Source organism: Neolamprologus brichardi, chromosome 2 (assembly GCF_056152115.1).
Source record: "Neolamprologus brichardi isolate AB-2024 chromosome 2, ASM5615211v1, whole genome shotgun sequence".
NCBI classification, from domain to species: Eukaryota; Metazoa; Chordata; class Actinopteri; order Cichliformes; family Cichlidae; genus Neolamprologus; species Neolamprologus brichardi.
The window spans coordinates 18,395,358-18,419,876 of NC_142105.1; the positions used below are offsets into that span (position 1 = coordinate 18,395,358).

At 40.6% G+C, this 24,519-nt stretch overlaps 2 protein-coding genes across 3 annotated transcripts in view; both read left to right on the forward strand.

The window, feature by feature from the left end:
* Positions 1–1,362: 1,362 nt before the first annotated feature.
* Positions 1,363–14,997, forward strand: guf1 (GTP binding elongation factor GUF1). Of its 2 annotated transcripts, XM_006781852.3 has the most exons (18): positions 1,363–1,460; positions 1,970–2,175; positions 2,477–2,588; positions 3,358–3,506; positions 4,383–4,463; positions 4,540–4,617; positions 4,704–4,787; positions 4,866–4,930; positions 5,022–5,225; positions 7,038–7,177; positions 7,400–7,523; positions 9,583–9,715; positions 11,144–11,287; positions 11,658–11,791; positions 12,054–12,155; positions 14,420–14,539; positions 14,638–14,674; positions 14,762–14,997. In XM_006781852.3, the coding sequence occupies exons 2-18, from the start codon at positions 1,990–1,992 to the stop codon at positions 14,894–14,896; spliced, it is 2,028 nt and encodes a 675-aa protein (XP_006781915.1). In that variant the 5' UTR covers positions 1,363–1,460; positions 1,970–1,989; the 3' UTR covers positions 14,897–14,997. The 2 variants fall into 2 exon arrangements, with proteins under 2 accessions (XP_006781915.1, XP_006781916.1); XM_006781853.3 differs by lacking the exon at positions 1,363–1,460 and having other exon boundaries at positions 1,479–2,175.
* A 2,330-nt stretch (positions 14,998–17,327) lies between these two features.
* Positions 17,328–24,519, forward strand: part of pigg (phosphatidylinositol glycan anchor biosynthesis class G (EMM blood group)) — an 87,207-nt gene continuing 80,015 nt past the window's right edge. The window contains exons 1-2 of the mRNA XM_006781851.3: positions 17,328–17,738; positions 17,839–18,044. Coding sequence (XP_006781914.1) covers positions 17,585–17,738; positions 17,839–18,044 — 360 coding nt within the window. The 5' untranslated portion in view covers positions 17,328–17,584. The remainder of the gene's footprint in view (positions 17,739–17,838; positions 18,045–24,519) is intronic.

Consider the following 24,519-nt stretch of genomic DNA (forward strand, 5'->3'; position numbering starts at 1 on the left):
ATCCATTCAAGTTCGATGGTATTTGAAATAAATCTGAAATGTGTTATATTAGTATTTTGAGAACAGCTTTCAACTGTAGCTCAGCTCACAACAGCTCTGTAGGCTCCTGGGACCACAAGTGATGCAACTCGGCCCTTCCTCAGTAGAAGAGGATTTGTTGTCAACCAGTGCTCCTCGGCTGACAAGAACTATCATTATGAGCGTGTTGGTAAAACCCACAAAAAGCCCTGTGGCGCTGAGCTGTTAATGCAAAGCTCGCTGAAGTTTCATTTTTCCATCCACACTGTGGGTGAGCCGTGGTCTGACAGAAATCAGTGCTGACGGACGTTTTATTTCACGACATCCATTTTACACAAAAAAAACTAAAAATGGTGTAACGAGGCTGAAAGATTCATATGAGTGGAAAGTAATCAGTGCATATGAAGGTCCTCCTTTTTGTCTTCTTGGAATACAGGAAGCTCACTGGGATTTTTCTGGTGGAAAAATCCAGCCAGATAACATAACGGTTCAATTAAGTTCAGTTTTGTTTATAAAATTAGGCTCCTAAATCCTTGTCTCCTGAATCCTAACGGTTCAGTACCCAGAGAGGTTTTCTACTTTTTCAAATGTAACCTGAAGAACACACGAAAACCATTATTACAGGTCATAAACATGTCAAGTTTCTTTTTAATCTCTTAGCGTGTTCCAATTCTGTTGTTTAACTGAGCAAACATAGTAGCTGCAGTTGTATTTCTGCAGTTAAGCACTGCTCATGTAGACAAATGCTTCTGCAAAAAAAGTTCTAATAGTGGGAAAAAAATAGGTTATTTGATGCAACAAGTGCATAATAGCCATTAACATTGTTTGTGTTGGGTGACCAGAGGAGTGGTGCCTTTGACCCCCATGTCCCCCCCCCATGACTGCACCCCTGGTTTTACACTAGTTTTATACTATACTTGTTATGTCATATTAAAGTTTTAACACTGCAAAGAATTACACGATGTCTTGCATACCAACAGACAGTCCTGTTTCTGAGAGATTTATGACCGGCATCATTTTTTATTATGCGGGAGAAACGAGGCAGAAGCGCCTTTGATGAATGAGGCGCTGTCTTTGAAACGGATGAATGCAACACGTTACATTTAAAAGCCTGCCATTTATTATCGAAAGCAAAACAGCTTTCAATCAAACGCGTCGCCCAGTTTAAAAGTCTCCCGTTTTGAAAAGGGGAAAGATGATTGCATGACAGGCAGAAGCGGGGACTAGCAGAGGCTTATTATCTGTGCTGGCACAAAGAGGAGGCATAATCTATTCTTGTGCGAGAGGCAGTTTCGTTGTCATAGCAACTGATATCCATTTTTATCCTTCATCTGACAGCCTGAGTGGGCGGGACTTTCACCTGTCAGTTATTTCCAAAGGTATTTTTATGCCGTGATAGTTGACCCCTGGACGCTTTCGAAGGTTAACGTCAGACGTCAAACGTGATTGTAAAAATATTATTGCGGCATAAATCACTATGGACACTGCTGTATAATATTTAGAAAAGCATTAGCCTGACCTGGGGTCGTATTAGCCTTTTTTTTTTAAACATCCTTTCACATGAACAGCAGCAGTCGAGCTAGCTTTATCGACATTAGTGTCATCTCGGCAGATTAGAAGGGAAGTGCGCTAACCTTTGCTGAGTGTACATTTGAATTAAAGAGATGTTTTTGCTTTCTGTGCTGGACTAAACGAAAACGGAAGTTATTGTAAGGCTTCCTCTTGTTGTGTTGCGCCTCTCTTGATAAACGAACAACATTTCCCAGAAGTCCTTGCCGCTGACCTGTCACCCAAAATGTCAGCCCTCTGAAAGCAAATGCGCCGGGGTTGTTATGATTACAGTGCTCTTTCTTTTAAAGTTTCGTTTATATATATAATTCGTATATTTAATTGTATCGTGTGAACATTACATCATCATTATTTCTCCTCCCTGTCTTCTTCATGGCGTGAGGCTACAAGCGGAACCGAAACATGTCGTTTTCTATGGTGAAACGGTGCTGTGGGACGCCCCTGTTTAGACGTGTGCTGCAGTTTAAAATGTGCAGAAGGAAGAGTCAAGACTCTAATGTGACCTACACAGTGTTTAGACACCGCTGGATGAAAGCACTGCCTGTGCTATGCAGCAGCTCCAGGAGGCTAAGCACCCAGGCCGACAAGGTAATAAACTGCTGGGACCTGGTACTGTCAGCGTGAACTAGATACAATAAACATTGATAATGATAATATTAATAATAATAATAAGCAGGTACACTGTTGTTACAGTTTGGAAAAGACTCTGAGAGTACAGCCAAGAAGCTGCACAGTCATAAAGTTCTTGCCTCCATTAGCCAGTAGCTCTCTGTTTGTCGCCCCCAGAGAACCATAAGCTGCAGTTACTGAACCAAGTGTGCAGCATGGCTTTAGGTGGAGTACTATAATACAGCTGTTCAGTGCACGCTTCTGCTGTTTTGCTTTTAAGGATGCTGTGGACCTGTCCAAATTCCCTGTGGACAGAATCAGGAACTTCTGCATCATCGCCCATATTGATCACGGGAAAAGCACCTTGGCTGACAGACTGCTGGAAATGACTGGTATGTTTGCTCTCCACACTCTACACTGTCAGCTTTTCACCTTTTCATTTTTTAGCAAATCCAAATTAATCATAATTTATTTTTATTTTTTTAAACGTCCAAGAGGTAGAAGTTAATGACACAAACTTGTAATATTGCTCCTGTCGAGAGTGCTCCACGTGTAAAACTCCACAGTGTCCTCTAGTTAAGAGTAAAAGTAACAAAGAAACAAATGTGAGGCAAAGAGCAGGGTTGTGTGATGCAGTGTGACACATGTTTCTGATGCTAAGAGGTGGTCGGAAATTTGAGAAATAAACGCATCCAAAAACAGGAGAAACTTGGAATTTAATGTGTGAGGACAAATCAGTTGTATTTTACTTTGGTTTCATTTCAGCATAACTAGATTAAGGATTGAGGAGAGCGTGACTTGATGGCTTTCTATAACTGTCAACATGTTGTAGCTGTTTTCAGCTGCTGCCTAGTCTGGAGTTCACTGGGGATGAGCCCATACATCACTGCTACCCTTTTTCAGCCACACACTTCATTTGAGACTCACGTGTACTCTGTGACTTAAGTTCATATTCTTCCCTGGGACATTATGTCAGTATATAAGCGATGTGGTATGAGCAATCTAAAGTACGACCCCTGGTCACCCTACTCCTGCTGCTGGAGGCCCGATAGCACCTCTCACACACGTCAGGGAGCACCCGTCAGCAGTTCACATTTTTTGGTGTCGCATATGTTGAAACTAATTCATATCATTTTCACTGATGGTGTGACTGACAAACAGGTGCTATAGCAAAGACGGAGAAGAACAAACAGGTGCTGGACAAGCTGCAGGTGGAGCGAGAGAGGGGGATAACCGTAAAGGCCCAGACAGCGTCTTTGTTTTACAACTACGAGGGGCAGCGGTACCTCCTGAACCTCATTGACACCCCGGTAAGGAGAGGTGTACGTTGGTATACTAAGTAGCAAATTCAATAGAACCGGGCTTTGTTGCGTTAACTGGCCCGACGAACCTAAAACCCCCGTCACAGCTGACAGGTGTCACAGTGGCAGTTATCAGCGGTTGCAGGCATCGTTTCACTCTCTTTTTCCACAAAATCAAAAGAGTTACACCCTTCTCCACTCAGAGACATTATCAGAGGAACAGGTGCAGCAGATCTATAATGAGCATTCAAATAAAACACTGTTGATGCAAGTATGATGAGAGTAAAGCTGAGAAAAGTCATTAACCAATCACCACTTCACTTAGTGGAGAAAAAAAAAAGAATATTTAGTATAATATATTTACTTTAGCGCTTCCTGACAGTCGATGTAACATTTGCCATCGGGTCAAAGTGAAATTTATCTTATTGATTGAAAAGGTATTCTTGGTGATAAATAGCTTACAGACTGATCAATGTTCAAGTCTGAGCTCATTTGTTGTAAATGTATCTGTGTAAAAGAGCCTCTGCAGCATTGGGACCAAGAATAAAAACATTTATAGATTTTCTGCATCACCAACTGAATACATGCAAATTCGCATAACAATGTGAACACACAGTTTGCACTGCTGTAATTTTAGAGCATGGCTTCCTCCATCTGTGTTAGCTCAAAAGTTTGCATGTATGAAATATATTCTTTCTGCAGAGGATATGTTGAACTCTTTAAGAGCACTTCCACATAGTTACAGACATACTGTTGAAACTGCACTTATTAAAATCAAAATGAGCTGTATGTGGCCCAAAGATGAGTTTGCGATCCCCGGGCTAACATGCCATTTTTCCCTAAAGTTGTTTTTGCTCAAGCTGTGCATGTGAATCTTCTCCTCAGGGTCATGTCGACTTCAGCTACGAAGTGTCTCGCTCGATTTCTGCTTGCCAGGGTGTCCTGTTGATCGTTGATGCCAATCAGGTACTAAAATATGCTTTCTTTGTCATGTGCTTGCTGCATAAGTGTGAAGATTTTAATTTTTTGCTGTCGTGTGAAGGGCATTCAGGCACAAACTGTTGCTAACTTCTACCTGGCATTTGAAGCTCAGCTGACAATCATTCCCGTCATCAATAAGGTACGATCTGACCTTCCACTGTTTGGGTTTGTTACACGCTATCGTTATAGTCGAACACATGTTTGATTCTGGTGCGTCTCCTTCAGATTGATTTGAAAAATGCTGATCCAGAGCGGGTGGAGTCACAGATTGAAAAGGTGTTTGATATTCCACGCGAAGAATGCATCAGGGTGAGCACTTGCTGCAAAAGCTGCTTTTCACTTTGCTTTGAGTCACTTTTCTGAGAAATGTCTCCGTGTGTTCTTCAGATTTCAGCTAAACTTGGAACAAATGTTGACAAGGTGCTCCAAGCTGTTGTAAACAGGATTCCACCGTAAGAAGGCTCTTCTGGTTTTATTCATTATCTGAAAAATATTTGATATAAAACAAAAACCCAAATGTAAAATGTTGCTACTTTTTCACAGGCCCATAGCGAGCACCGAAGACCCATTTAAAGCCTTAGTGTTTGACTCCAATTTTGACCACTACAGAGGAGTCGTGGCCAACATTGCCGTGTTTGGAGGTCGGGTCAAAAAAGGGGACAAGATTGTGTCGGCACATCTCGGAAAAGCCTACGAGGTCAACGAGCTAGGCCTTCTCCGGCCAGATGAGCACCCAACGCAGAAGCTGTACGCTCTGTTAATCCTCCACTCATTTTTCCCCATTTCTTTTCATTTCCACTAAAACTGACTTTAGGATTCATCTCATGATCTCTGCTACAGTCAGTGATCGTAACGTTTTACATAAATAAAAACTAAACTACTTTCAGCAAATTTATATGAAAAAGAGTTTCCAATGCAAGGGATGAAAACTTACCAGATTACCTGATTTAAGTTTGGCTGCTGTCCCCTTAAAGCTCACGATTGTTTTAAGAGTTCCTGATTGATCCTGTTCTGACCGCTTTCACTTGATCAGCTGACGTGTGCTGAATCAACTCCTACACTGTGAGAAAACAGTGACCCGTCATCCTCAGTTTCAGAACGACAAAGCTCTAAGGAGCCCAATCTAGTGAGTAGTGCTGGAGGTGAGGAAAGATGGTGAGGACGGAGGTGAAGATGTTATACTTGAGAGTGTGAACTTTAAAGAACATTTTAGGTTGATTCCTGACTCGATGTGCCGCCTTCAGTATTTTTCACGTGCACACTTTTGAAAATGATAATTGTCAGCAGGAAGATGGAGTCAGTTTGACACTGACGTTGATGTTTACCCTCTCTGTGAGTTTGCAGCCCATGGGGAAAAAGCAGATGTGCATATGGACATGGTCAGAACAGAACTTCCAAAGAACAATCAAAATACAGCAGGAGCCCTGGAATGTTTATGCCATAGACTGTATATAAAAGACGGACCTACTCATTAATTGGTTAGTAAAACCTACAGCTGAGCATTTCCACTGTTGCCATCTTGATGTTTTGAGCGATGGGCAGGTCTGACAGAAACTGAGGGACACTGCACAGCAGTATGGCAACAACATGTCAACAGCATGGTAAAGCACACTCTGCTTTATGCTCCTACTGGACATTAATGACAATTCTGTTGTATTCAGTATGACTTGGCAGTAACATTTGATACTTTAAACCAGCGGTCCCCAACCTTTTTTGCGCCACACACCGGTTTAATGTCAGAGAATATTTTCATGGACCAGCCTTTAAGGTGTCGCGGATAAATACAATAAAATAAAATGATCCGACTAAGACAAAAACTGTGGTATTTTGTAAACATAATAATAAATGTGAATCCACTGTGTAATTGTGTAACTTTATTAGCAGCGTCCTCCTGAAATGCGCCAACAACACTGAAAGTTATGGTAATGCGTAAATATTTCTTTCAAAATAAGACACACAACTACAACAGGGGAAGAGACCCAGGGAAACCGAGTTAACGATAAAAATCCCGAAAACCATAAATTTCACACCTGAGCCTCAACTCTCGTGGCCCGGTACCAAATGACTCACGGACCAGTACCGGTCCATGGCCCGGGGGTTGGGGACCGCTGCTCTAAACCCATCATGAATGTGTTTACTGGAAGTCTTGGAGCTTGGAAGTAGACTTATTTTTAAAACCACAAAATTCACCGCACTACACAAAATGCACTTCTTGGCTTTACTGTTAAGACATAAAGGCTGTGTCCATCTTTTATCTACAGGTTATGCTCACAGCACTTTACAATGAGATGACCTTATGTGGGATATCAACCAAATTTAAAAGGTTAAACTGGGTAAATGGTTCTTTTTTATTTTATGGTGGGAGTCTGCAAACATTTTAATTTTTATTTGATTTTATTTTATCAGTTACTTGAACTATTGAATATACAGACCAACATTTCCAAAATAACCACAAGTTAAAAAAAATCAGTGTCATTTACATGTGTGCAGAGGTTTTTGCAAAATAAAGACTGAAGGTTGTAAATTAGTGTTGCTTTCTGAGGTTGGCTTTTTTTGTAGATTTGCAGGTCAGGTGGGTTACATCATAGCAGGGATGAAGGATGTGAAAGAGGCCCAGATCGGTGACACACTCTACCTGCAGGAGCAGCCAGTCGAAGCTCTCCCAGGATTCAAACCTGCCAAAGCCATGGTCTTTGCTGGTAAGAAGTGTTCTTTCTGTTTCAATGAAAAAATAAAAAAGATTAAGAACTTGAGCTAATGTAACCATTTCTACATAAACACTGTGAGATGGTAATAATGTGAAGCTTAGTCCTGAGTACTTCGAAAGAACTGGATAAAGATGAAACTCCTTTGTGTTTCCACTGTGATGCAGGAGTCTTGTTTCCTGCTGATGTACACTCTCTATTTTTCCCGTCCCTCAGGCATGTATCCAATGGACCAGTCAGAATACACTGGCCTCCGCAGCGCCATTGAAAGACTGACCCTGAATGACTCGAGTGTCGCAGTGCAAAGAGACAGCAGTCTGGCCCTGGGGGCAGGATGGAGGTTGGCATGAATGTTTTTTGAATTAGAATAAAAATGATACCCAGCCAAGGATTGGGCTGTTGGGTGTCATGTAGGGGTGAATGGAAACAAAGTGTTTGGGTAATTAAGACACTGAGGTGTGGACACACAAATGTTTAGTTCCCACTTACGGGATTTTATGGAGGTTACTGTAAAAGTATTGAAAACATTCAAATTTCCCATTTATGTTAATGTTCAGGCACTTGGTACAGGGTGAAAGCACCTTTGGCAGCACGCACCACTGACAGCGTCACGGCTTTTTTGGAATGACCCCTACAAGCTTGGCACACTACAGTTTTGGAAATATCCTCTATTTTTCTTGGCAGAGTCATTTAAGCTTAACAAGATTGGTTAGTTAGGTCAGTGCACAGCCTTTGGTCTCTCTAGAGGTTCACTATCAACTTTAAGTCCAGACTCTGGACTCTAGCTGGGCCACACCAGGACTGTTTTTCATGTTTTCTTGGCAGTCTATGTGGGGTCATCATCTTCATGAAATGTAAACCTTTGCCCCAGCCTGAGATCCTCCTGAGCACACGAGGTGACAATCAGAGGCTGGTCTCCTCAACACATGCCACCGAGATGTGTGAGAGTGTAGCAGAGTAATCAATTTTAAACCAGAGGACTTTGATAGAGTTAAACTTTTCTCAGGGCGAACAACTGAAGTGTCTGCCAGTTACAGTGAAAGATACTGTTACTGATTCACTTACGATATGGTGTTAAATGCATTATAGGGTTACCTTGGTAACCAGAGACTGGAATGTCAGCTAGCAACTGACCATCAGCAACAACCAAGATTTGTCTCAGATTACTTAGACTAGCCGGGCAGCCAGATATTCGAGGACTGTTGGTGTGTCAAGATTTTTTTTGAGAAGGTCAGAGGCCTCTACACTCTTTGGGCAGCTTCATCTCATTTTTGTTTATCTTCCTCTGATCTGAGTCTTGACAGAGTTCTGTCTGTCAGTCTGCCACGCACTATCAACTCAAAGATACCACACTCCTCCATACTTAGATATGGAGGACAAACACAGACTATGTTTGTGTACTTAGTCAAAAAGTTGTCTCTAGAATGCTGTGCACTGTTTGCCCTCAGTGGTCTCCATCTTGCCTACATGAGGAGAAAAAGAAGGACACAGGATACATCAATGAAACAGACTGTGATGCTAATAGCTTGACAGCTTACTTTTTTTTTTCTGGATTGGCGTTATTTAGTTGTGTTTTTTGGTGTTTATGTGTATTAAATGATCATCTGTAATGCACAAGAATCTGGAATTACGTGTGCTCAGCAACACAACATGTTCAGTTCAATTTAATTCAATCTTATTTATAAAACATCAAATCACAGTCAAAGTCAAAAGTAAGGTAAAGACCCTAAAATAATGCAGAGAACTCCCAACACGAGAAGACCCCCTATGAGCAAGCACTTGGCGACAGTGGGAAGGAAAAACTCCCTTTTAACAGGAAGAAACCTCCAGCAGAACCAGGCTTAGGGAGGGGCGGGGCCATCTGCCGTGGCAGAATGTGGCAGTTAGCATGACCGTCCCAAACAGTAAAATCCTCATTTCCCATTAATGCCCAGCTTTCTGGTTGACAAAGTTTTTAAATGAAGTCTGGAAAAAAAAATCGCAAAAGTTTACAAAAGTTGTTTTCTGCTTTGTCACTTTGGACTTTTGTGTGTTTATTGATGAGAAAATTAATGAGCTAAATCCAGTTTAATATTCTGTCATGATTTTGTTCACAAACTTTAACAACAAATGATTAACCGGGAAACATAACTTTCCTTAGGACACACTGGGTGTTGCCAGATTACTCAGCCAAGTACGAGTCTGTTTATTATCTCAGGTCACATTATCAGTCCAGATGATGTACATTCGATTCTGTTCGTGGGTGTGATTTAGACAATCTAAATGTACAACACTGTGCTGGGATAGCAATGAGTCTTACTTACTGTTGAACTGTTTCCAAACGGCCTCTTTCTAATTAAAAGCCTGAATATCAATTATGAAGCTCGAGTGCACCTGTGGACCTTCCTGTCCCCCTGCAGACTTGGCTTCCTGGGTCTCCTCCATATGGAGGTGTTCAATCAGAGGCTGGAGCAGGAATACAATGCTTCTGTTATCGTGACTGCGCCCACCGTGCCCTACAAGGCTGTGCTCTCCTCAGCCAAACTCATCAAGGTAAGAGCCATTCCTCGCTCGTATATCTTCTAGCCTTGGTGCAGAGCTTGGCTCACGCTGATTTCATCAAAAAGCAAGTTTCAGCTGACTTGGAAATTGATTATGGATGAAGGCTGTCTGGTGTCACTGGCTTGCTTCCTGTAAAATGATATAGTGTATGAGCTACCTGATGGGAAATGGTGCAGAATGTTCTAACACTAATGGGAAAACACAAAGCATGCTGAAGTCCCTCTGTTACTTATCGTACACTCAGCTCTATAAATAGTTGGACCATTAAATGTTTTATTATTATTTTTTGTAATATCGCCTCTCTGCATCATTTTAAATGAAACATTCACAGTGTGATTAAAGTTTAGACTTCCAGCTTTCATTTAAGGGGTTTAACAAAGATATTTTATTAACATTTTAGGATTCACAGCCATATTCATGCATAGTCTCTGATTTCCAGAGCCCCAAAAGTAACTGGACAAACTAACATAATTTTAAATATAATGATTTTTTTTCTCAGATGAAAATCCTTTCCTCCCTTGAGATCCTGTGTTAGACCTTTAATGCAGCAACCTTCAGTTGCTGCTCGCTTGTCTCTTTGCATTCATTTTAGTCTTCACTAACTAAAGAGCAGCTCTACTGGGTTAAAATCAGGTGACTGACTTGGCCATTGAAGAATATCCCATTTCTTTGCTATATGTTGTTATTCATTTGCTCTGTGAAGGGCTGGACAATTGATTTTTGTAGCATTTAGCTGAACCTGAGCAGAGAGTACAGCCATGTACACTTCACAATTCATCCTGATACTTCATATCAGATCACATCATCAGTAAACACTAGTGACATGGATCCACTGGCAGTCATGTATGCCTCTGCTGATTGTTTCCGATCATGAGATATTCTTTCCTTTTCTATACAAAGTGCTACAATTTAGTCTTGGTTTTATATCTCCACACTTTTTGTTTGTTTTGTTTGTTTTGCTCTTGTAGATGTTTTCTGCCAAAGTCTAATCTGGCCTTCTTGTTTTTGAATGAAACCAGAGGTTTAAACCTTGTTGTAAATCCTCTGTATATCCATTCATGAAGGCGTCACCTGATAATGTTATGTCTATCTGTTTCAGTGTTCTTGAATTTGTTAGATGCTGTTAAGTTGTTTCTTACTAAGAAAATAATTCTGTGATCATTCACTTGAGTTGTCTTCTGTGGTCTTTGAGGGCGTTTGATGTTGTTTAGCTGCCCAGTGCACTCATTCACTTTAAGAATGTGTCAGATCGTTGGTTCAAAGACTAAACAAAGTGTAATGCTGGGAAACTTTCTTATCCCACTGTCAGTAAATATTGTAATGATTTTCTGAGAGTTGAATGATTTTACAAATTATTAAAACTGTCAGAAAATAGAAATAAATATGGTTTACAATGTTCAAACCTTCTTCTGCTTACAGGAACATGGCAGTGAGGAGATAACCATTGTGAATCCCGCTCAGTTCCCCGACAGGTCGGTCGTGTCAGAGTATTTGGAGCCCATGGTCCTGGGGACCATTCTCACTCCAGACGTTTACATTGGAAAGATTATGACTCTGTGTTTGGTAAGAAGGAAATGCGAAAAATGCAGATGGAATATAGAAGAAAACCTCCGTCTGCAGTTTAACCTGTACAAGTTATTTTACTTTTCTATTTTAACATTATCGCTCTACTTTGTAAACATCTTATCTAAATTGTGGGAGAACAAATTTTTTTAACTCTTTAAAAACTGGTCTGATGACAAAGAGGACCAATAATACTGTAACCTGGAGAACGAATTTCCATCTGTGTTTATGAAAAACTTATTTTCCGATGAAACTTGACATTTTCAGGTGTTTTTGTCACCATGCGGCCTTCCTCTGTTTCAGAAATAACCAATAAAGTTATAGCTGGTGTATCAATAACATGTCAGACTAACGGTTTGTGTTCTTATAGAATCGCAGGGCGGTCCAGAAGAACATGGTGTACATAGATGACCAGCGTGTCATGATGAAATATCTCTTCCCTTTAAATGAAATCGTGGTGGATTTCTATGACCTCCTCAAATCACACTCATCTGGATACGCCAGGTAAAGTGTTATGTAAATACACTGTGTAATGGATTTTTATAGATTTTGTAGGTTTTATCTGCAGTATTTAGGTATTAAGAGTTATAGAAGGTATCATTTTCAGGAAAGTGTAGATTATGGAAAGTATCCAATGTTACAAGTTTAAAAAAAGGTTTCACACATTAAGTTATTAATTCATTTTAATTTTGGTGTAAAATCTTTTTCCATGCACTCTAATGGTGTAGCCTCTCCTGTGCACCTTATGTGTTTTTATGTTGCGCAGCTTTGATTATGAGAATGCAGGTTACCAGGCTGCTGATTTGATAAAGATGGATATTCTGCTGAATGGACGCCCAGTAGAAGAGCTGACCACAGTTGTACACAGGTACATTTCAGATAATGCTCTGAGGTAAAAAATTGAGACTTTTGTGTTAATTTTCACTGAGTAATTTACTTTTTTTGGCCAGGACATGTGACTCTGATGTTACTTAAGAGCACCTTGTTATGAATTTTTTTGGTCATATTCTTACCTTCATTGTTATTGTTACTGGCAAGGTTACAGTATATAGTCCTTCATTACTATAGTAATTACTCTTTGCCTGTGAAGCATGAAATGTATTCAGCACTATGGTTAACATTTAAGAAAAAAAGGCCTTTTGGCAGCTGCTGTTAACATGACTTTACACACTGGACAAGGACAAAGGAGTAACTTTACAGAAGAAATGTGATGACGTTCAGCAAGATCTGTGTGTAATGTACTCACTAGCAAAGCCGGTACAGGAGCCAGAACAGACGTAGGTAATTGAAGGGCGCTACGCTTCGCCAATGATGGCTACTCTCAGACGATTTATACAGTAAGCCTTGGAGCTGAGCCGACTCGAGCGAAGCTTCGGTCTGTTCCTTAAGGCCAACGCACCAATCACAGAGCAGAATGTCTTTTATTGGAGGCGTGTTCTCTACGCCTTTTCAAGTAGAGAAGTCATTAACATACCTTACAGTTTGAAAACAGATGTACAGAAAATGTACGATCCAGTTTCTCCCAAAGAGATGGGTGATAAAGTTCATGCTTCATTTGAGAGGATGGAGCTAGCTGACCCATTACAGCTAGTTCATTTTATCCAATTACGAGAAAACTGAAAGCTTTTTCATTTTTACACAGGCTTAACATATGTTACAAATAAACAAGTAAATATATATTATCAATAACTATTACTATCTAAGGAGTTTCTGAACTTCCTGAAGTTTCTTGAAGACGTTTCACCTCTCATCCGAGAACCTTCTTCAGTTCTAAGGGTAATTGGTTTTTAAACCCTACTGGGAGTGTCCTTAAAAGGGTCGTTGACCCATTGATCATCTGCCTAATCACATGAGCCAGGGTGTGAAAACTGATGTGGATCACTATACGGGTGAACCCATTGTGAGACCTTGCCCCACCCTATCATGTGATTTATGCGAGTGGGCGTTAAGGCGTCTAGGAAGGAAAAGGGTTTGGGTGGGAAGGTGTCACAGTGAGTTCACCTGAAACTTTGGCTGATAGATGAAATGTCTTCAAGAAACTCCAGTCGCCTTTCTTTTAAAGCTGCTTAGATTACCATGACTTGGATGACTGAGAACCTTCAAAGACATTATATTTTTATATAATACTAATATAAAGCATAATTTTAAGTTTGCACAACATACTTATTCTAAATAAGATAATTGCGTGAGAAAATAAATCAGACAAATGTTATGACTTTTAACTGTTTCCTTTCAATTGCTCAGCTGATGTCTGTCTCTGTAATATGAGCTAAAGCATTCAGAAGTCTCTCCTTGCACCAGCACTGGTGTGTCTGAAACAGAAAACTTCACCTAGACCTACTTCAAACAGCTTAGAGCCCAGACGATATCAGCTGTTTGCTGATAAATTGGTATCTGCATTTATAACAACCAATAAAAGCAAAGTTAAAAAGTGAAGAGGGGATGGGAGAAACACCCTTCATTCATGTTAGGACTGTTGGTGTTGCATAGTTTGTACACCAGAGGGCACTCTGCAACTTCCCTGTGGGCACATGTTTCTAAAGCCATAAAAACAACCTAACTTGCATTGTCATATTATCTTATTAGGGACTGATAAATACCTAGACATATCAAATGTTCAGGAAATCAGTTTGTTTTGTGAAAGAAAAAAAATATCAGCTTCATATACTGGTTTTTTAAATCACCAAATATTATATTGGTCTGGATAGTGTTTGGTGAAACACCAAAGTCAAACTGACTTTGGTGAAAATCCAGCTTAGCTTTCTGCAGTGTTTAGGAGACAGTACCACCAATAATGCTGCTTTTTTTCACAGTCTGTTGTTAAGCTAGTACTCTAGATTAAGGACAAATGTTTAAATTTCAAAGTACCGTGAGTCCTGTGGCTTGAACCACGGTTTGATTTTGTGCTGACCTCCCACACAGAACGTTTATTGATTAATTGTAAATGACACACGGGCATGTCAGTATTCACTACTGTATTTTAAGGTGACGTGGTGAGGGTGGTGGACTTTCTGCTCCACTCTCATTTGCTTTTTCATTAGCTTTACCTGTCAGGGTGAAGCTGATATATGGGCACCCGTCAGTACTTTAACAGTTTTATGATTTGTTCTGATAAGTGTGTTTTCATTACAGGGAGCGTGCGTACAGTACAGGGAAAGCCATGTGTGAGCGACTAAAGGACTCCATCCCAAGGCAGATGTTTGAGATTGCCATACAGGCAGCTATTGGAAGTAAGGTCATTGCAAGAGAAACGTAAGTACAAGAGCTAAGATTTTGTTAAAATGATGTGTAGAAATCAGATGTAAAGTACTGTATTTAATATGTGGTATGACCACACGTGTCTCTTCCAGAATAAAGGCGTATAGAAAAAATGTTCTCGCAAAATGTGTAAGTAAAGTTTGTTTTTTCTTTCTTCTTAGAAAAGTCCAAATATACCACTGATGCTTTGAAATCACTTTTTTTTGGTCTTGATAGTATGGAGGTGACATTACACGGAAAATGAAGCTACTGAAGAAACAGGCAGAAGGTAAAAAGAAGATGAGGCGTATCGGCAATGTGGAAGTTCCCAAAGATGCTTTTATTAGTGTTCTGAAGAGGAAAGAAAAATAGACTGTGAGACTATAAAACAACATGGAGCAGGTTTTTGTTATTGAAAGGCTCTGTCACGTTTTCTTTGAATAAAGTGCTGCAAACTGGAGTGAAAATCCTTATTTGTACATGTGTCACAAGTTATTGGCTCTTTTCTCTCAGACAACACCAGCATTACAAACCATTCTTTCATCATTACACCTTCATGTTCATGACCATTATAGTTATAACTTATAGTTATACTTGTAACATTTACATAAATGCAGTCTGAAACCAATCAGGAGAATGACTAGATGTTTGAAATGCAAAAACCCCACACTGGTTCAACAGGAAGTAAAACAAGAGAAGCTCACATAGTACAGTTCTGTACAACATCGACCTGCTATATTGTTCAGTATGCGCCCTGATTAAATTATTATTATTTATTATTTTTGGTGCCATCACGTACAGCAGTTACTAATGTTTTTTTTTTTCCAAGTATCACACCGTATCTAGGGAGGCACTGACACTGTCAGTTGTTTTAAAGAAAAAAAACATATAGATGCCATTTCCATCCTTCATTATCTTAATGTGGAACTTCCCAGACTCGAAACTATCAGACTGCTTTCGCGGGCTGTTTGGCTTTAGTTGGTAGTAAACGCTGACAGCCACTGTCCTGTTGTTGTCCTAGAAGACACTTTTACATGACCATGAAAATGCTTTGATAGTTGGGATCACTAATACTTCAGGAATGACACCTTTTCCAAAAAGGCAATGACTCAATTTTAAAATATTTTCTGGTATAACTAGATAAGTACTAGTTTTCACAGATTTTATTGGTGATAAACATCAGTGACTTTAACCACCTTCACTGTTTCTAAACTTTAGTTAGAGAAAACAACTAATCAGGGGATCGTCCCCAATCATAAAATCACATTTCACAACTTTACAAAACACAGTTTGAGGGCTTCCTACAGTAAAGAAGAGTCAAACTGGTGATGGGTGACTATACTAAAGATGGCTTGGCCAGAAAATTGTTCAGTAAATTAGTAGAAGACATGAAGTAGTACCTCCACAATTATATAAGCATTCTGATTTTTAGAGTTACACAGTGAATAACATGATTGCTTGTCCTTCTTTCATAAAAGATTAATGTAAATTATTTTTGTTTGACAGGATATTGTTTTGGTCATTAAAAGAATGGCTTTCATCATATGTGTTAGGATTAGGATTCAACTTTATTGTCATTACACATGTATAAATACGGGTAATGAAATACAGTTTGCTGTACAGATGGGCAGATACACAGATGTACTATGAACAAATATACTGATGTGGTCTGACGCTGCTGAAGCCTGATTGGACATTTTCATCAGTTAACCGTGCTTCAATACAACATGCATAACTCAAATCAAACCATCTTTGTTTAGGAAAACAACCTGCACTTTAAACTTACCCCATGGTCCTATCAATATTATTTAGAACCTAGTCCTTCATACTTACTACATCTTTATTTGTTGTTTTTCAGACCTTTTCAGATGAAAAAAAGGGGAAGAAGTACAATTTATATTCCGCATCATTCATGCTACGTTTCTAGGGGAAAACTAAATCATTCATTGTTGTCTATTCTGTTTTTCCAGTAGATGGCAGCAGGAGCTCAAGCACACCACGAGGTGGAAGTTAATTCCATCCCCAACTAATGTCCAGTCAGGCTTCGTCAGCGTCAGACCACATCAGTGTCACATTTAAATTGTGCAAAAAAGAAATTCAACACTGTCCCCAGCAGTTCATTTGCCTGATGAAAGTATCTCATTGCCTCTAAGTGCTGTCCTTTGTACTTAGGCAATGTAAGCAAATCTAATTCAGGGACCAGCTGGCATTTTGCTGCAGTAAAGAGGAGGAGGACAAACGCTCACAAAGTGTACTTCAGCGTGTGTAGTGGATTCAGGAGAGGAACACTTCTTATTAATCTGCGTGGACTATTACAGATTATAGGCCTGTTTTTCCTTCACATTTTGTCAGCATAGCAGGGAGAGCACGTACGACTCTGACGGATGACTAATGAGGCCATTAATCAGGAATGTAGGGAACGAATGGCCATAGGTTTCCAACAGGCAGTTTTTATGTGGCTGTCAGACAAGTAAGAGCTTTCAACTGCTTCTGCTGTTGAGATGGAAGGTACTGAAAACAGTACTGCAGTAGAATTGCAAACATTCAGATGGAAAACTTTCCTTATAATTAAACAGAAAGTCATAAATGTATATAATGTGTGTGTGTGTGCGTGTGTATAACACTGTAATATCCAATTCAATTTTAAAGTACCAAAACACATCAGCAGTTGCCTCAGGGTGCTTTATATTGTAAGGTGAAGACCTTACAATAACATTGTCATTCTGACAAGCAAGCGTCGTAGGAAACGCGATTTGGTGTTGTTCGGCTCTAAGTCCCACCCGTAGTTTCGTGCTATCAATGCGGAAGCAGCTGTGAATGAACACAGTGCTAACCGCTGGTAGTGTGTATATTGTGAATTACGCCCACATATACACCACGCAACTCATTGACACGTAGCTTTATAATATTTTGATTCACAGCGCTTCCACCTGAAATGGGATACCATGACTTTTACTGCTCTTTTTTATTTAATTAAACAGAGTAGAGAGCGTTATATTGGTTGCTAGCTAGCAAGTCATCTCTGTAGCCTAACTTCCTAAAGTGTCCGTCGGCCAAACCATGAAGGTCCGCTCGTCTGTTTTCGCCTCCTTTATTTTAATATTCGAAGTGATTGGCATTGCCCTTTTCCTGCGGGGATTTTTTCCCGTACCTGTCAAGTCTTCTTTCTCATCCAAGAGCAAGCTGTCAGATCTGCCAGCCGAGCCGCTGACAGGTGAGTCCAGCCTCATCCACATCTGCTCACACTCCTCTCCTCGGCCTGTACTGATCACTTAAACCTGTTAAAACTCATAAGCTTTCTTCTAACCTCACAGGAAGCGCTCCTAATTCATCTCGCCTCCCGCAGCCCCTGTTTAAAAGGGTGGTTATTATGTTAGTGGATGCCCTCCGAGAGGACTTTGTGTTTGGACCCAATGGCCGTATGTATATGCCCTACACAAGGCACGTGGTGGAAAGAGGCTCATCACACAGCTTTGTGGCCAAGGCGAGACCACCTACAGTCACTATGCCCAGGATCAAGGTAGGATGCCACTAGCATGATGTTGAAATGAGAACACACCCATCAAATCTGTCCACTGTCTCTCATCATGGCGTGTGTCTGTTAGAATTCTGGATTAGTGTTTGCTGTAGTGAGTCAACCACTTGGATCCAAACTATCAGCATTTCTCAAATCCTTTCCAACTGCACACATAAATCTGCATCTCTGAAACTCTACATTAGCACTTTATTATGTAGTGAAAACTTGAAACGGATGATGCCAGGAATATTCTGTTGTTAATACCTAACCCTGTAATGTGGTATTCCTTTAAATACACACTAACTTCTCTGCTCTCTTTATGGTGCTGAAGGCGTGTAATATTTTCCATTACAGGCATGAAACCCAGGCTCAGTGTTAATGCTCAGTTTACTGTCCATTTTGTCCGCTTTGCAACTCAAATGCAGATTTAAACAACATCCCTAAATCTCATCTGTTTTGGTTTTTTTATAGAAATCTGTTGATTCACACTAATGAGAAAATTGGATGTGTATTTTTTTTAATGTATTAAAGGAGTCATTAGTACATTTAGAAACATCCAAAATGAACAGACAGTTTAAAAAAAAGTGTGAGAAATCAAGACAGGAAACATAACAAAACAGCACGGAGGAAGAATAAAATATAACACTTTAAAATGCTTGTGGAAAGTATAAGTCTTGTTTAAAAGAAAATAGCTAGACGATTGGAAGCGAGCAAAAACCATAGAAAACATAAATGTCTTCAATTCTTTCTGATAAATTCGGTGGATGGAGAGCATTTGATTGCGCACTATCACTGATAGTGAAACAATTGTTTGGCAATATATAAGAGCTCAGGTGAGAAAATCACTGCAATGAGAGAGAAAAAAATCCAGATCTCCAGCATCCATGGAATAGTGCCAAGAAATTCTACAATGTGTGACATCTAGCAATGATAGAAGTCATTTTTAATGAAAGATAAGAACATTTAATATATGATAAGATACCTGATAATGGAATATATTTAAATCAAAAAGGTGCACCTGCACCTTTCTATTTAGTATTTTGTTTTTTCTTAAAAAAATATTTTATTGTAATTCTGAATATTTTCTGGTTCATGTTGTTATAGGAAACTATAAATAATAACCAAAATGCAATAATAAAAGTTATTATTTTTATTATTAGTAGTAGTAGTAGTGGCAGTAGTATTCATTTTAAAGACTTGTGTTTAAATTCGGGCAGCACGGTGGCACGGTGGTTAGCACTGTTGCCGCACAGCAAGAAGGTCTTGAGTTCAATTCCACCATCAGGTCTTTCTGTGTGGAGTTTGCATGTTCTCCCCGTGTTTGCGTGGGTTCCCTCCGGGTACTCCGGCTTCCTCCCACCGTCCAAAGACATGCAGCTTGTGGGGATAGGTTAATTGGATAATCCAAATTGTCACTAGGTATGAATGTGAGTGCGAATGGTTGTCTGTCCCTGTGTGTTGGCCCTGCGACGGACTGGCGACATGTCCAGGGTGTACCCCGCCTCTCGCCCTATGACAGCTGGGATAGGCTCCAGCGCCCCCCGCGACCCTGAAAAGGATAAGCAGAAGCGAATGGATGGATGGATGTTTAAATTCCTAAGGAAGCCAGGCTTTCATTTGTTTGTACACAGGATTCAGATTTGTTCCTAAAGTTTGAACAAATTCAGGTATGAAAATGTTGATAAATGATGGATTTGTGTGTGAAATGCTCGTACGCATGATTTACGCACAGATTTGTGCGTATTCACTTTTGGTATTCATATCCTTAAGAGAGTGAATGGACTTAAGTTAGGGAAATTCCATCAGCTTGAAAAAACAAAAAAAACAACATAGCTCCACCCAGTAGGGTGGTGCTATGTTTTTAACTTCTGTCTTATTTGTCTTCATTCAGAAGAGATTCCTGGAGACAGCTAAGGATGGAACTTATGCGGGTTGACTACTAATGATTAAAAGCTAGATATATTTGTTTTATGTTAGCATAACAGTGAAATGAGATATTGTGCTCATGAAAAATTTTGCCTAAAGTGAACATATAAATAAACCAAAAAGCTCCTATAGATGACTCCTGAGGTACACCACCAGTGATTGGGGTGGAGATGAAGAAAAGCTCCAAATCTTCACCCAAAAGGATCTTAATCACTGTTTTCGATATGGATGAATGTCTTGAGAAGGTAGATTCTGGTGCCAACCTGATTTAGGGCAGTTTAAAAGAGTTGAGGTGTGCAAAGATCTGGTAATACAACGATATATACATAGTGCAATTACCCAAAAGCACCTTTAAGAATTGCAGATTCTTAATAATTTGATTGTAGACAAATGTGAAACTGATGAAGACCAGGACTGTAATTTTGACTTGTATTGAGAAGGATTTAAATCATTCAGTCCATGATCAGAGGTGTTTAAGCTAGAAATGGCAGTACTTCTGTGAGCCCAGAAAAGCTTGTAAAAAGAACTTGTGACGAACATTTTGAATTAAGCTCTATGTTTTCAGCCCGTATCTGAAAATAGGGTTAGATGGCTGAAAGCGTGAAAACATGGTGTGTTGTCACATTTGGATGATGTGTCATGTTGCCGAGAGTATTTTGGGAGCGGAGCCAGGAGGGAGTTGGAGTCATGTCATGTGCACCTTTCATGACAGTCTGCTGTGCTGTAACACGTTAACATCGCAGGCAGACAGAGAGCACGCCACCAATTAAAGCCTGCCTGGAGCCCTTGCTGATACTTTTTAGGGAATATATCTGATATTGATATCATCAGCCAATAGCATTATATATACAGTTACAAAAGAGAGATGGAGTCATTGTTTATTAGTAAATCACCCCTTCTCGTCTGTGATCGGTACTACATGTGCTGCAAACGGGAGCTGTGTGACGGACTAACCATTTCAAAATCTGCAATCGTATAAAAGATGTTTATATTGGTGCAAAATGGACAACATAAAAACCTTTATCTGTATGTTTGTGATAGGCCACAGTCGACAGCTTAATATTTCAGTCAGGCTCTGTTGTCAGTGGTGTTGAAGAGATTTTGCAAAGGGAATGATTTTCGGGGAAAAAGAGCAGCCCTCTTTTGTCCATGGGTGTCGGGTAGTGCTGAACTTGGGGGAAGCCATCTAACTGAAATTGTCAGGTGAAGCAGAATATGTGTGCCTGAGTGTCAGAGGGCAAAACTAAAAGCAGAGCCTGTGCCTTAGAGGAAGCGCTCTGCGGTGGGAGGATCGAGGATATGCTGACAGCATCGAGTTGTTTTAACAGAAGGAGATTGCAATACAAACTCAGACCTGGAGAAAGGTGCTGCTGAAGGTTCACAGTATGAACACAGTTCTCCTCTGTAGCGTCTGACACGGGAGGCATGAGAGTGCTGACTCTGCAATCTTCAGGTTAGTGAGGGTGACAGAGAGCATGTGTTGGTTAGGCAGTGGACAGGATGAGAGGTTGAGGGTGAGGTTGTTTATACACTCAACACTGGTTGGGCCTCCGTTAACACAAATTATTGCATGGGTGTGTTATGACATGGAGACTGAGGTGTTACTGAAGCACAGGTTGCTTTGATAAAACTCTTCAGCTCGTCTGTATTTCGGGGTCGGGTGTTTCTCATCTCCTACTTTAAAGTACTCCATGGATTCTCCGTGGGCTTCAGGTCAGATGAATTGGTTTGCCCGTCAAGCTCAGTAATAACCTATTCAGCAAACTGTTTGGTCAGATGCTAAGTCCTGGTGGAAAAATAAATCAGACTGAAGCATGAAGTGCTCCACAATCTCCTGGTAGGTGACTGCTGACTTTGGACTTGATAAAACACAGTGGACTAACCACCACCAACAACAGCAGAGGACATGTCATCCCAAATCATCAAAGACTGCACAGGTTTCCACTGGACTTCAAAGACCATGGATTCTGCGCTCTTCTTTCCGACTCAAACACCTTGATTTCCAAATGAATGCAACATTTGCTTTTATCTGAAAGAGCACTTTGGACCACTGAACAGCACTCCAGTTTTTTTCTTCTTAGAAGAAGTCAAGTGAGAAGTGGCTTCTTAGCCTAGGTAAGATACTTCTGACGTTGTAGACTAGATGACTAAACTAATGAAGTCATGGAGTACTTTTCTGTTAATTGAGTGGTTTGACCCTTGGAATGTGGCAGTTGTAGCCCCTTTCCTGAAGACATCTGTGCATGTTTGCACTGAATGTCACCAGACTCAGTCCCTTCACATGAAGTTCTAGTTCTCTTAAGTACTTAAGAACTCAGTCCACAGTCTGTAAGTTCTTGAGTACTTATGGCCGGTCCTTGACAATCCTTTCAAGACTGTAGTCTGTGGAATATTGGCCCACTCCTCTTGTCTTTCTGAATTTTAATTGACAGGATGTTGCACAGGCTGTTGTACATGCCCATTGAAAAGTGTCCCAAATGTGCTCAAAGGGGGTCATGTGCAGTGAGTAGGCAGGCTATATAAGGACTGGGATTCAACTTCAAAAGGGTTGTGTACAGATCCTTGTACTGTGAGGTTGAGCATCATCCTGCTACAACTTTAAGTGATAGTACACGACCCCACCCTACCCCCCACCCCGGGGATTCATCTTTGAAGCGAACACTTCCCTAACATGATAGCTGCCGTCAAAGGTGATCACTGGTGAGGACCATGAGCATGCGGACTAGCAGTTTCTGAGAGTTTTGCAGGAAATTCTCTAATTGTGCAAAAAAGCTGTCCCGTTGGCTGGACTGCCACATCCAGCTTCTGCTGGGGAAGAAGCTGGATGTGGCGGTCCTGGGTTGCTTTGGTTACATGGTTATGGTTGTGAAATAAACATTAAGCTGACAAATCTGCACATTTTCCTGCAATCAGCATCCCAACTGCACCCTCCGTCTAAACCAGCATCATCTGTGGCCCTGTGCCCTGTGATAACACTGCAAAATGTAGAGCGACCTTTATTATTACCGTCTGAAGAAACAGCTGTGCAGCAACCACGCTATTAATTCAGCATCTTGATACACTACACCTGTCAGGTGGATACATTTTCTTGGCAAAAGGGAAGTGCAGATGACTAAACTAATGAAGTCCTGGGTTTTTCTGTTAATTGAGTGATTGATGTTGGTGTTCTGCTGATCTGCTAATTCACATTCAGGGTTTTAAATGCTTTTACTCTATGTCTCTGTTGCCAATTACATCTGCTAAGTAAAAATATACTTAGAGGTAGAAGTGAATTAAACAGAAAAAAGTAAACTTTCTGTAAATGTGTGAGAGAAAGGAGAACAAACACCCCGAAAAAAACAAGCCGGTTATGATGTTATGGAGCATGTCATTGGTGATGTGGAGGAAGGCTGACAGGATAGAGTGGAGTGAGATTGAGGTGGACTTGCAGGGAGACAGATGTTTCACCATAATCCCCGGATTTAGAGAAGGAAGCGGTAGCGATGGGGAGAAAAGACAGCTTAGAAAAACAGTCCCGGATTTGAACCTTTTAAAAAAGATTTCTTGACAGGACCAGAGAGGGGGTGGGGCAGGCGGCTGTAGCAGGAGATCAATAAGAGTAAATTCGAAATTTAGATTTAGAAGCGCGTGTGTGAAGGGTTTACGTTGCAGCAGAGGTGTGTAGTATGGACACGGAGGAGACGGGAAAATTCAAGATGGCACGTCCTTCGGCTGCCCAGAAACATGCAAGTTTGATTTGTGGTTCATCTGCAGTCCTGCAGAAGGGCCACTTAATCACTTTTTAGAGAGCTTGGCTGTAACTCTTGATTCAAGGTAACTCACCTTGCATTTTGGGCTTAATGTAGTGGCTTCATTTTTCGACATACCTCTCCACAATAACACCCTGAATGATTGGCATCTACCTTTCAAACTGGGCTTTTTCATTGAGGAGCCGATAGAAAACTATAAAAACACGGCCTAGTGTAGTGGCATCTGCTGTCATCCTGCAGCCGGTGCGTCACACAAAAACAGGCATGTAGTCATCGGGGCCCAGAGGCACGCGTAGATTTGTTTGCGGTCACCACGCTGGTCAGTTTAACCTTGAAGTGATTCAGAAGTTCTGCTGTCCAAACAAAAAGTGCTCTGTTGCATCGTTGAGGCTTGATGACACACCAGTAGGTGGCATTACAGACCAACTGCCTATTACTGCCCACTATCACTGCATTGCACCCAATTAACTGCTATGACACAGCCAACTAACCTAAATCATAATCTCACCATGTCACAGCCATTAATTTACACACGACTACCTCCACAGTTTCTAAGAATATAACAGTATATCTCCATGGAGATATATTGCATGGTTGACTTCATGTCTGGTGCACAGTGAGGTTTTAGAGTCTTCTTTCTTTTGTGTGTTGTTTTATTTGTGGGAAACAAACTGTTATTACGAAGGAAAACTCTACCATGGGGGTCATTTTTACAAAATTTGATGATCCCCAGTTTAGTTACTCATTCTTACCATCGCAAGCAGAGAAAATTAGTTTCCCTCCCCAGTCCTGCATTCGCATGT